The sequence below is a fragment of the Phaenicophaeus curvirostris genome, chromosome 12, assembly GCF_032191515.1.
Source record: "Phaenicophaeus curvirostris isolate KB17595 chromosome 12, BPBGC_Pcur_1.0, whole genome shotgun sequence".
Taxonomy (NCBI): Eukaryota; Metazoa; Chordata; class Aves; order Cuculiformes; family Cuculidae; genus Phaenicophaeus; species Phaenicophaeus curvirostris.
The window spans coordinates 13,455,596-13,468,577 of NC_091403.1; the positions used below are offsets into that span (position 1 = coordinate 13,455,596).

At 41.8% G+C, this 12,982-nt stretch overlaps 2 protein-coding genes across 2 annotated transcripts in view; both read right to left on the reverse strand.

Annotated features, from left to right (window-relative positions):
- The window catches only part of LYSMD4 (LysM domain containing 4), a 106,201-nt gene that overhangs the window by 84,377 nt on the left and 8,842 nt on the right, over nucleotides 1-12,982 (reverse strand). The window lies entirely within an intron of this gene.
- Nucleotides 1-12,982, reverse strand: part of ADAMTS17 (ADAM metallopeptidase with thrombospondin type 1 motif 17) — a 173,220-nt gene that overhangs the window by 55,914 nt on the left and 104,324 nt on the right. Inside the window, exons 13-15 of the mRNA XM_069867039.1 lie at nucleotides 12,514-12,680; nucleotides 10,873-11,000; nucleotides 1,805-1,925 (exon numbers count right to left, since the gene is read on the reverse strand). Coding sequence (XP_069723140.1) covers nucleotides 1,805-1,925; nucleotides 10,873-11,000; nucleotides 12,514-12,680 — 416 coding nt within the window. The remainder of the gene's footprint in view (nucleotides 1-1,804; nucleotides 1,926-10,872; nucleotides 11,001-12,513; nucleotides 12,681-12,982) is intronic.

Sequence of the window (12,982 nt, forward strand, 5' to 3'; positions counted from 1 at the left end):
TAAAGTTACCACCCTCAAGCAGTCTGTCGGTTTAGTTGGAAACGGGTGCAACCTCCTGGCAGTGACCCAAGAATTCCTTATTTATCTGCACAAGATGGTTTGTAGTCTCACTGGAAAAGATAAAAGATAGCTACTCTTCAGGAGCAATTAAGAAATTAATCAACAGCTATCATATCCGCTATAGAAATGGAGAATAGTTTCATTTCAATGACAATAAGACACTTCCCACCATTTGGATTTGATGGAATGGGTCCAGAGGAGGCCATGAATATGATCCAAAGGCTGGAGCACCTCTGCTATGAAGACAGGCTGTGACAGTTGGGGTTGTTCAGCCTGGAGAAGAGAAGGCTCCAGGAAAACGTTAGGGCAGCTTCCAGTACCTGAAGAGGACCTATAAGAAAGCTGGGGAGGGACTTTTTACAAGGACCTGGAGTGATAGGATAAGGGGAAATGGCTTTAAATTGGAAAGGGGAAGATGTAGATTAGATATTAGAGATAAATTCTTCACGATGAAGGTGGTGAAGCACTGGCACAGGTTGCCCAGGGAAGCTGTGGATGGCCCCTCCCTGGAAGTGTTCAAGGCCAGGTCGGATGGGGTCTTTAAGCAGCCTGCCCATGGCAGGGGAATTGGAACTAGATGGGCTTTAAGGTCCCTTCCAACCCAAACCATTCTATAATTCCACAGTTCTGTGATGTGCATCAAATGCAAATGTCTTGACATAAGCAGGTGGAAAACAACAAAAAAGTCAAAGGCAATCATTCAGGAAATCATTCAACAGGTTGTTCTGGCAATGCAATAGCACAAACGTGCTCCAGAAAGATGTGGTGCGGGTGAGAAATCCTACCTGCATCCCAGAGCAGGTGACAGATTACAGCTGGTTCCACAGATAAAGAGGAGGAGAGTGCAGAGGAAGAGGTCAATGAACAAAATTAGAGTCTCAGACTTCACTGCTGAGATCTTGATTAAAGGAAACTGTTGAGCACTTGTGCTGCTTTAGTAACTAAATAGAATTGAAGTGTGTGCTAAAGGGAATCTTTATGTGCTCTCCTGAACTCAGTCCTGCAGTAGCACGTCTTGAACTATTTCTCCATACGGAAATGGCAATTCTGTATTCACTGAATGTGAAATAATGTTTTCTGAACAATTCCTTCCTCTTGGAGCAGCTTGAAAGTCCTGAATCTGGCTTTCTCTCTCTTTGCCTAATTAGGATGCGTGATAACAGCTTTCTCAGAAACACAATACAGAAACTCTGGAACAAAGACTAATTCAAACACCAAGCTGCGTATACATTAATGTTTATCAAGACAGGGAAAGTCTCTGACTGGAAGCTCTTGTATTCTTGACGGGATAGTATTGCTGACAGGGAATCAGTGAAAATATTCAGAGGGGAGTTCTTTCATTTAGCTGAGATATCCTCATTATAACATGAATCTCCTGCAACACGCATTATTCTGAGCGCCCAAACTGCTCAAAGATGGTGCTGAAATCAGATCTCCTTCCCACTGAAAGGAGGAAGGATTTTGTGTCTTATTTAAAACGAGCAGCACCAATAGCACTCAAAATGAGAAACAACTTCATTCTGAATTTCAGACAGAGTCAATGGCTGCTATCTGGGCAACTGAATAGGAGGCATACAGAATATCACATTTGAATTGAGCTGGGTTTTGTATTGTTTCTTATGTGTTTACTAGAGCAGATGAGTCCAATGCTATCCAAGAAGAAGAGTTTACTGCCACTCTTTAATGCTCCTCAAGCAGTTAAAAGAGCCTCCGCTCCACTAAAACGCTGCTGAGGGTTACTCACCCATCCCTTTGGTGTGGTTGAAGTCGCCTTTCACCACTTTACAGGTTTTGCCATCACCACTGCAGACTCCACAGCGATCCTCTTTGGCAGCTGAGCCAATGATTCCATCGCAGCCAATTTTCTAATGACAACAACCAGAGGTCCCCATTATTTGCAAGGTTAAAATATCTCCAAACATTGAGGTCAAGACTAAGATTAACAACTGACTGAAAACCTGAATGGGAAGAGAATACCGTGAATCAGGTGAGCGCTCAATTGGAACAGTGTTGAGTTGGTTTTTCAGCAATTCCCTTCTTGAAGACTAAGAGCATGAACTTTGATTAAGAAGACTTAATGAAAGAGAGTTTCAAAAACACATGTTATTCTGGATACCACAACAGATTTCACACCAATCCACTTTAACTTCCTTCAAACACAACAGATTAAAACTATGTTTCATGTTTGTATAGCAATTTCCATCTGATGAGCTCAAAGGCATCCCAGAGAAATGGATCACTACTGTGATGCTTAGTGAAGAGAAGAGAAAAATGTGATTTCCTTAAATGAAAACTAAACCAAGTAACCAGAACCCTGGTCATAGCTCTTCCCCACACAAAAATTCAGAATGGTGTTACAAGTTCCAGTGTTCTGCTCACTGAAAGAGCTGGTCTGGATGTGGTTCTTAATGGAGAGTGGAACATTCAGTTCTGATTACACTTTTGCAATACCTGATAAAAGATCTCCTGCAATGCAAAAGATTGCTTAGATAACTACGAAATTTCCCAGGTGCTTGCATGGCATTAAGCTTAGACATTCCATTAAAAAAAAAACCTAACAATTTTACATAAAGCTTCATTTTAATGGTATTTTCTTAATTTTCTAGACCTATCTAAATGTTTTACAATAAAAATCTGTGGCTTTGCTTCCGCAGAGAGGTATTACTAGAATAGTCACAGTATCCTCCCTGTAGCTATACAGACTGTCATGGTAATCTTCCTTATTCACAAACCATTTACAGGCTATGACAGTGAACACTGCATATTTGTAGAACGTGAAGCTAATAAGACCAATCATCATTAGTCTATGTAAATAGTTTTCTGCCCCAATTAGAATCCCCAAATAATCAGCAATTCAGTCTTACAACATAAATTTATACAATATGAGTTATCATCATGCAAATTATTAGCAGAGATTCTACTGTTAAAAACAAGTTAAAGATTATTTATTCTCTGTCGATAAACAATTTCTTGGCAAGTGAGTTAGCAAGACTGTCAGTAATAATTATTTGAGTAAGGCTGTTGGGTCTCTCCTTTCCTTGCCTTCTTATAACAAAGCCAGAAGAAAGTTGGAGAGATATCTTAGGGAACAATCAAAACAACAAACATATTGAAAAATAGGTTAAGCGGGAAAATACTAAGAGAACTTGGGCTGTTTATCTGAGACTGTCTGCGTGTAAGCAATGTAATTTGGACCTGGACTCAAACGTTTCCCTTGTTTCAGAAGACACTGGCCACTGCTGAAGTCCAGATGTGTTACACGGATCAAAGATTGCCAGCATTCAGATGTGTTCCGATGCAGTGTTCATCTGGGTAAATCATTACAGACAGACACATGCTGAGAAAGGATGATCATCCTAAGCACATACAGGGGAAATGCTGCTCATTAACTAGAACAACATGTAAGCTGGTGGACAAGAACTGCAGAAAAAAAAAATGGGAATTACAAGAAGGTAGGAAGAAGACCATGGAGTTTCTGGCAGTTGTAATTCTCAAGTCTAAATTCATAACCATGTCCAACAAATAATTTTGGGATATTGAATATGATTCTGCCCCCAAAACAGAAGGATGTCCCAGCAGTTCTCCTTCCAGGAAAATAGAGATGATTTATTAATAAGGTTGCTGAAAGGCAGCTGGAAATATATGCCTGCCTGCCACCCTGCTGAGGTACTGGAAAAGCTGCATTTAATTTCAGACTCCAGTGCTATCTTTTATTGCACCACATTGTTATTAGCACTATGTGAACACACAAATGAATAAAGGGACTCTAATGAGTGTTGAACCACACTTATTCCCAGTGCTTATATGAGGAGTCTGTAGGACTATAACAGAGGCAAGGCAAAGAATGGGGAGTTAGCAATTACATGCTTTGCATTTACACTGCAATTTCCCAGATAACGTAAACCAGTGCAAGCCAGCAAAGCCTCTGAAAGAATAAGTCCTTCCTCTTCCCACACTGGGGTTCAAGAAAAGTCATTTCCTCCCACATTTACTAGGTCACTGACACACTTTGACTGATAGACCCTCAGGCATGGGAAGAGCACGCACTGAACCCACAAATATACCTCTCAAAACCTTTGCTGCTTTTTAACTTTCATCTTCACCTTAATTCCCTTGAGTAGAGGAACTGGCACCATCCCTCCCATTCACAGGGCAGACTTTTCCTTCTATCCAGGGATTGTGGATGAAAGTTCCCATCAGATTTGGGTCACAAACCGGCTTCTTTAGGAGAATAAAACAGTTTTCTTTCCTGGCTCCAAGATGAACATTGGTGTGCTCTTGCCACTTTATGGGAGGAAAATACCTTGGAAGCACCTTGTCTACACAAACATCAGAACCCATTTCCCCCTCCCCAAGCCTTCCAATCATTTCCAAAGCAGAAGTGTATTTAATGACAGTATGCAATGAAACAGCTTTTCTTAAGATTCCACAATGGATTCCAAAAGCTGCAAAGTCATTTAGAAACACATCAAAGTGACCACCTTGGTCACTCAGGTCCTTTGAAAACACCTCCCACTGAAAATGCTGCCACTCTTAAAACAAGTGCAGAGAGGGAGAGAGAGGGCTGGAAGGGTGAGGAAGAAAAACACAGTGAGCATCACCCTTCCTGGGACAAAAACGTCTGCCAGCAGTCCTTGGGCTGTTAATTGAGAGATATATCCAGCTTTACCCAACGTGAGAAAACCCTTGAGATTCCAGCACTGGGGGCCAAAGCTTCACCAGACTAGGGGGAAGGTCTGCTGAGTCTGTACCTCATCAGCCTCTCAACGACATTAAGCTGTACGCTATATGTATTACACAGTCAGTCATTAAAATAGATAGAGCTGTCCTCAACCTGCAGAAAGCTTTTGGGTAAGTGAGGGCTTAATTATCTCTATGCAAAGGGAAAATCCCAAGTTTCACTGCTAAAAAGTCAAGTTTTCATAATGCAGAAAAAAATTCCTTAAAATACAAATAGTTCAAGGGAATTATTTGACCTTTACCATCTCTAACTTGTTTTGTGCTGCTTTCAGCACAGCCCAGCAGAGCAACCAGGGTCAGGCAAGTTTTTAAATTAAAAAGTAGAAAGGCAGAAAGGGGAAGCTTTACATTCTGAAGAAAGAAGGACCTTGTAAGTAACACCCTGTGTGTTCTCTGACACAAGAGTTACCCTGCAGCTGAGCAGACTGAGTCCATGGACCAGTCCACCCAGCGACAGCTGGATACTTCAGTCCCATCAGTGTTGAATGGAATAGGGAGAAGGGAGGCAGTTTTGTATTCTTACCAAGATGATCCAGGAAAGAGTGAGTAGGGCATTTGGAGCTCATCCGTGTTCAGAAGGAAGAATAAAAAGTAAAACGTCAGCCTGGTGTAACAGGCCAGCCCTGTTCAGTAGTCCGTGGGAGCATTCACCACTGTCAGTCCTGTTCTTGGACTCACGGAGCTTCCCTGCACCACCCAACATGGACTTGGACAGTGATATCCGTAACTTTGGCAAAGGGACTGATGTTGACACCACCCAGGAGTTCCAGCTCCGGCCTGCCTTAGCTGTTGAAAGCCTGCAGTGCTGCAGTACTGCTATTAACAGCATCAGTTGGACAAAGACGAAGTGGATTTTAACCAAAGCCAGTCACTTGCCCATATTAAAACATAGGAATGCTGGCAAGAAACTTAAAGACTTAAACTTTTGGTGCTCTAAGTCCTCAGCATGGACAGTCACAACTACATCCACAGGTTTCTTTATGCTCTTCAACCCAGACAGTCTCCTGCTCTGACACCACGGTTTGGAACTATCAATTAACCATTAAACTGGCGGGCAACTGCCCATTCACTGAGCCAAAGGCCTGAAATTCGTTTTCTTTGAGCTGATATTGCAGTCCACCCCTCTTCCTCTCCCTCCCCCTTCTTCTCATTTTTATAATTAAACATCTGAAAATATTGCTTGTTGGGTGGTATTTCCAGCTTCAGTCATTGCTGGCTCCAGCATAGGAAAACTCCTCTTCTCTTCTGAATACACATCATTTGGATTCCTGTGTGTGAATTATTTTCTGTATTGCTTGGATATTTTTTAATTATATTTTTATTTGTATTTTCAATGGCTGTGCAAGAGCTCAATTAATACAGCCTGCGTGAGTATGTTTTGCTATATGAACAGAATTATTTTTGTTATATACACCCACCCTGTGTAAGAAATGACATTGGAGGCTCACAAAACTGTAATGTTTCCCATATGCTCAACTAACTGTCTCAATGGATCAAATATAAATATTGATGCAACATGTACCATTTTACAAATTAATCATGTACAGAGCATGCTGGCTATGACAGGTTCATCTACACTGCCAATTTTTTTCTGCCCATAATATTCAGTGTCCACTGACACCTCCCCGGATGGAGTACATGAAACAGGAACGTACATATGTGAGCAACTGATATCCAGATCTGAGGGTAAGAGAATTCTTATTCTTTGTTTTAAACACGACTGCCCTCGTGGAGGATTGTGGGTTTCTGTCAGGATTTGTACAAGAGGGTGAGCCCAGATCTCTAATCAAGCAGTTCTTCCATAAGTTACTTCTACTTCTATTGGACCAAAAATTTTGTGTGAAGGATTGGAGCCCACGCAGACAGTCAATTCAGCAAATGTCCTCCTGTCATTTCCCAATCCTGCAGACACAGCCAGAACGCTGTGCATCAATGAAATGCAAAAAGTAGATATGTAGAAAACTGTCTGCCAGCAATACGTCCAGTAGACAACTGCAAGTTATCCCCCACCAGTCATGGCCCACTTCAAACACTCTGTCCATCCAATTTGCAAAAACTAATTTTGAAAATGCATCCATTTTCAAATCTGTGCTCCCCTTTCATACTGTACTGTATGACAATCACTTGTGGAAGAAAGTCATTCTGTAATATTTTTATTGTGCTAGGACAGCCTAACGTGCAGCTTGTCATCATTGAATGGACTGTAGTTTCACCAGCACATTCAAAGTAGCCATGACACAACAAAACATTAAGGAGAAAACTGTAGATAGAGCCAAAACACCTTCACATCTTAAATTTTTAAATCACAGCAAAGACTGCCCTTGACCCCTAGCCTGGTTCCACCACACAGGAGGTCTCTCTTTTCAAAGAGACATTCAATTACAGCCTGAAGTACAATCTGTAGTCCCCACTATAAAGTTCTCATGCTGTCATGAGTTTCAGACTAATCCTCCTTTAAGAAAAGCCAGCTTAAAGTCATGTGCATCATGACAGTCAGCTGAGCAGCTTGTCTTCTCCCCACACCACTGCTGTGTGACATCTGACACGTTTTTTAGGTCTAGCTCTGCCAGCAGTTTTCTACTAACATCAGCAGCACAAATGGCATGAAGAACAGGAGGTTAGAAAGTGCACTGCTGCCCTGAATGTTGACTCATGAAACATACACCAAACAGTCTTAAGGAAGAACAGCATCCTCAGGGAATCCTCTCTCCGAAAGCCACTTGTCATTTGAAAAGAAATATGAGAAGATAAAAGCAATCAGAGCTAGCTACACATTGCACTTCCCTACCCTGTCCTCACCATGACTGCAATGTCCATGCTAGAGAATGCAAACTGTGGAAGGAGATGAAAGGGAGAGGCTGCAAAGCCTAAATGAGCATGCACTCTCCTCCTGCTCAGATGTACCAGTCTGCTCTTGTTTACTCACTCCTGCTGCCTTCAAGTGTAAATAATCAATACAACGATGCTGCTTATGATGATTTCCATTTGGGGACAGTGAGGCTGACACCAAAAGGCTTCTTTCACACTGCTCAAATCAGAGCTTAGCTCGTGGCTTTAAAATGAAACTGTAATAAGTTCACAAAGTACAATCAAAGGAAAACTTTCCTCCCTAAATGTCCAATTGCAGTTACGGTATTTTGAGACTTCAAAGAATCTGTTCCTGCTTCCCTTCTCAAAATCCCCTTTCCTTGCAAGAACTATTTTGTTCTTTTCCATGTTCATCTACACTCATTCATCACGCAACAATGATGCATGAGTTTCATTTGGGAGCATCTACTGCTGAAGGGAAAAGAGCTATTACATTTCCTGGACTAGATGTTCACAGGCAATAGTTACTGCTAATTAGCTTGTTACACTGGCAATGTGTCATTCCTCTCTTTGAGAGCCTTTTAACTACAAGGATTACACAAGAAAACAAATATCATTAATACCACCCTCTGATTTCAGCACTTATTCTCTTCTCCAGGCCCCCTGCAATGCTGGTTGCGAAGCTTTGTCTGCACTGGGTAAAGAAATGAGGAGAAAGGTAATTAAATGAATATGCCGATTAAACTGGTTTAATAGGCAGCCAGTTAGACAAGTATCTGTGGCAAATGGGGTACACAGTCACATATGGCAATTCTCAGCTCTAAACTGCATATAAGGCAGAAGAACATTATAAATGAGTTCACAAGGCTTTCAAATCTGCTCAGCTTGAATTGATGGTTTTGCATTTTCCCTCAGTCAGTGGCAAATGGACTGAATGTTCTGCAGCTGTCATCAACTCTCTGCACGGTTAAAGGCAGCTGCCCCTGACTTAAGAGTGCAATTTGCTTTTCATGATGTACCTCCAAAGCTCTGTGTTCATAATGGCTTTCCTTTGGAAAGGAGCTAGCTACTGCTCCTCACTGGAAGAAGTAAACGTACTTTGCCATAACGTCTGATTTACCATTTGTGGCTGATCTGAATGTTTGGAGCAGTAAAGTTGGCGAGCCCAGTGTAATGGTCAATGGTGCACAGCTGGAGGTGCACAGCTGGCCTTACTATAAAAGGTTATTAATGAATTTTGCAGGGTTTTTTTTCAGATACATCTAAAAACAGGTTAAAAATAAGTAACTAGGGAAGCACATGAACCCAGCTCTATGCAAAGCACTTTGTATTAAAGAACATATACAGAGTCAAATCTGTGCTGGTTCCTCAGTAATGCACTGTTCAGATTCTCATCTGAATAAATTAGAAGAACTGAATTAAACACACCTCTTCAGCAGCATTTGGCAAGAAACAGTGTGAAGTGTCTCGTGCAGCAGGGCAAAATTCAATCCAGGTAACAAATTTTCACTTATCTCATCACACTGCTATTAGTAAAGCTGCTTTATGTCCCTAAAGCTTCTCATACCCAGATGATTATCGTGTTCATCTACCTCCCTGCCTGGAAAGCTCAAAGCAATAAAACCTGGTAGTTCTTCATCACTGCCCAAGGAAATCAGAAACAACACCAAATTTGGTGTGCCTTGTGCTCCCAGGGCAAACCAGCTTATCTCCAGTGAAGGCAGTGGAATTAAAGACTGATGCTAGAAAGCTGCTCTGGTGAATAATACTGAAAAGATAAACTTCTGGCACAAGATACAAATGCAGACAAGGATAAACTTAAAGGAAGAACTGGCAGGAAGAATTCAACACTTGCTATGTTGCAGTAGCCAACTCAACTGTCTTTCACATCACTAACGAGCATGCAGTAAACTTTACATGATTAGGAGAGAAAAAAAAACATTAAGTGTCTGCCCTGTCGTAGTGTCCATGACAAATGACTTGACTCCTCCTGCAACACATTGCTGGGTGCATCCATTCCAAATTACTTCCTGTAATTTATGGGCTTTAAATAAACACTTTCTTCTCTTCCTTCTCTTGTCAAAACCTTAGATCTCCAGTTACTACAGGTCTACACAACTCCACTTAATTTTCAAGGAATCTGAAACACCAGCTCTAAGGGATGGCCTCCCTAGGCATTCAATGTGCTGTATTACAAACTGCCTCCCTGCCTAGCAAACCATAAAGACTTGTTTTACAAAGATCTCTCACACCTAATTTTGGGTCCTTATGCAATTTGTCTAGAGAGAAATAACCATCATCACAATAGTTACAGGCTATGACACCTTTGCTCCAGATTAAAGAGAATAAAATCCAAAGACTCTTGAACAGAGTCCTCTTCATTTCCATTCTTGACTTGCCTGACCAGAGACAGAAGGGAACAAGCATGTTCAGGGTTTGGCCAGTCAGTCCAGTAATTCCGGGGGACACTGACTGTCCCTTTGCAGGACGGCAGAAGAAAGCCTACCCTACATTCTCTCTCGTTTGCTCTTCATGTAATCCAAGCAAGAAAATGAAAACAGGTTTGGGCTGTGCTCTGGGCTGCAGGATCTGCTCCTTCAAACCTACATGCTCTATTGGGTGGAGCTTTAAAACCCAGTTGGTGGGAGAAAGGAAATCTTTTTCTTACTTAGGGAAAAGTAACTCACCTTGGCATTATCTAGTTATACAATTAACAAGAATCACACTGTAGAAGCTACTGGCTTATGAGTTGCAGGAGCAAAGGAGCAACTGGTATTGAAAAGCTTTCTTAGTATTCCTAGACAGGAACCATGCAGACCTGAAAAGCATCATGATGCTGGTAATGTAACACTTGCAACAGGCTAGTGACAATTTATAATCCGTTTGCAGCAGTGGTGGGTTTTTTCGTGATTCCTCTAATAGCCAAAATGAAGCAGTTAAGCAAGCCAGATTTCCACTCCCATCTGCTCTCCCCACAGTAGTCCCTTCCCACCCAGGCCATTTCATGACTACAAACAAGCAAATGCAATCACTGAACATTCCCAGCTGTTCAGAAATAATAACATACTTTGGGCATTTATCATAATTCTAAGACCAAGAGACAGGGCCGTGGAGCGCTTGCAATAGGTCTTATAAAATAGGGTTGCCCTCTAAGCTCAGAGACAGCCTCCCAGCCACCCACATGGATGCCTCTTCTTCTAGGATACAAACAGCTGCCCAGACTACGCGTAACCCTAGAAATAAAAGAAATGAAAGTTACTCCACCTGGCACTTGCCATGTATACAGAGGTCGGTTTCATAAGGCCCACATGGAGTACCATCAACGACTCTGTCTGCCACCAGCACAGGGGAATCGTTCCCCAAAGGAGAGCAGAAAAGCTCACATGGCTTATCTGGAAAAAGAAATACAAAAGCAACTGCCTTTAGCAACAGCACAAACAAGTGTCTGAGGCAACAGTGATGCAGTCTCTACATGAATGGATTTGGAAAGGTATCTGCTGGTATTCTCATCTTTGAAGGAACACAAGCCTTTCAATTTAGGACTGCCATATCTCCACTTTAAAATATCAATGTTCAAAGGGCTACACTGATGAGATTGGTCTTTTAAGACATAGAATATAATTTAGTCAGTCCACTTCTATGTATGTTTGCAAATGAAAGAGGTTTTTAGAGGGAACATTCAGCAGCCTGATACAAATGACCAGGTCACCATGTGAGCATCTCTGACAAAATTCAGGCTACAGCCTGTGATTTCAGAAGAATAAATACAGTAGAGATCATCAGTAGAGAAAAGTTGCATTTTTCATCCATGCTAATGGCAATCATTGTATTATATATTTAGATCTCACTTCAGAAAAGTCACTATTGTGTTTAACTAGAGGAGGAATTAAGTAAAAAAGCTTTTTCAAAGATCTGTATTAACTGGCAGCACACAGCGATGTCAGGGTGTGCTGACTGCATTTGCCATCTGTTTAAGTAACAGATATTTTCCGTTGGAGCTGACTTTGCTACTCACAGGCTTCATCCAAGGATGAACCTATAGACATTCAAAAGGAAACATGTTTTGCTCTGCATTGTGCATTCACCTAGTAAAACTATCTGGGGAGGGTACAGAGGGGAACAAAAAGCAAAACCAGCCAGTCTCCTGGGACATCTGAAGGAACTGTGGTCTTGGAGAGTCAGCTATGGGAACTGCAATGCTGTCTGTACGCTTGTCCTGGTGTCAGACCTAACCTGTCAGTGCTAGCATAGGAAAGGTTTATCCAGTGTTTGATCTTCCTGTATTAAGTTTCAACACCACCTTCCGTTGTTCAAGCATGTCTTTAAAACGACCATGTGAAACTACTCTTGTCTGTTTTTCAGTAGAGTGCAGCAAAAGATGTTTGTTCCTGCAGAGAGGATGTTATTATAATCCTTTTCCATATCCCCCCAGCATCTGGTTGAATAGTAGATTGACAGCAAGATCCAGCAAAGGAAGCATTACAGGAATGTAAGTAGGATAGGCAAACATGCTGAAATGCCCAGAATCAACACACATCAAAAACGTCCCAAGGAATCCTTCTCTTTTTTCAGTTCCAAATGAATTTGAACTTTCTAATTCTTAAACTTCCATTCCCAAATACCTGCCTATTCAGACTGGGAATCCAGTTAAGGCACTTCTCCTCCAATTACAAGCAGATGAGTAAAGAACTGAATGCTCTGTCTCTTCTGTTATGAAGGCTAAAAGAACAGCAGGGCAGCACCAAGAACAACTAATTGTAATTAGTCTTTCAGCTGTAGCTATGGGGAACATAATGGAGCCTTCTCACCAACAAATGGGGAGTCTTGCAGATGAAATAAAGATGTGTTGAGAAGCCGCTGAGAAAGAACAGCAAAGAAATACTGAGGAAGATGGAAAAAACTTACCATCAACAATGACAGCTGTCAGGAGGCTTTTCTTCTTGTTGTTGTATCTGTCATGGGCCTGGCACTGTTGGTCTCTGAAGCTCGGCACACCTTTAGGGCATGGTAAGTTCTCACATACAGTGTGCTCTACGCTGGCTCCCCGGCAGTTCTTCCCACCTGGTCCTGGGCTATCACAGGAAAGACAAACCAGGGTCAGTAGGAACTGCACAGCTACCCACACACACTTTCACCTAAGTGTCCCTGTCTGAGGCAATTCTTGAAATAGCAGAAAAAATCTTTCCTCTCAGGCATTCCCTGAGAGTGGAGAAAATGCATGTGTGTACCAGCAGTTTCAGAACACTACCAGTAAGGCACTCCCAAACTTTGTGTTCTGCTGTGACATCAGACCTGAACTCTGACTAACTTTTCCTGTGACTTGGGACAGGTTACTTAAATAATGGTGACTTTGCAGGTTAGGCTTTGGAAGGTG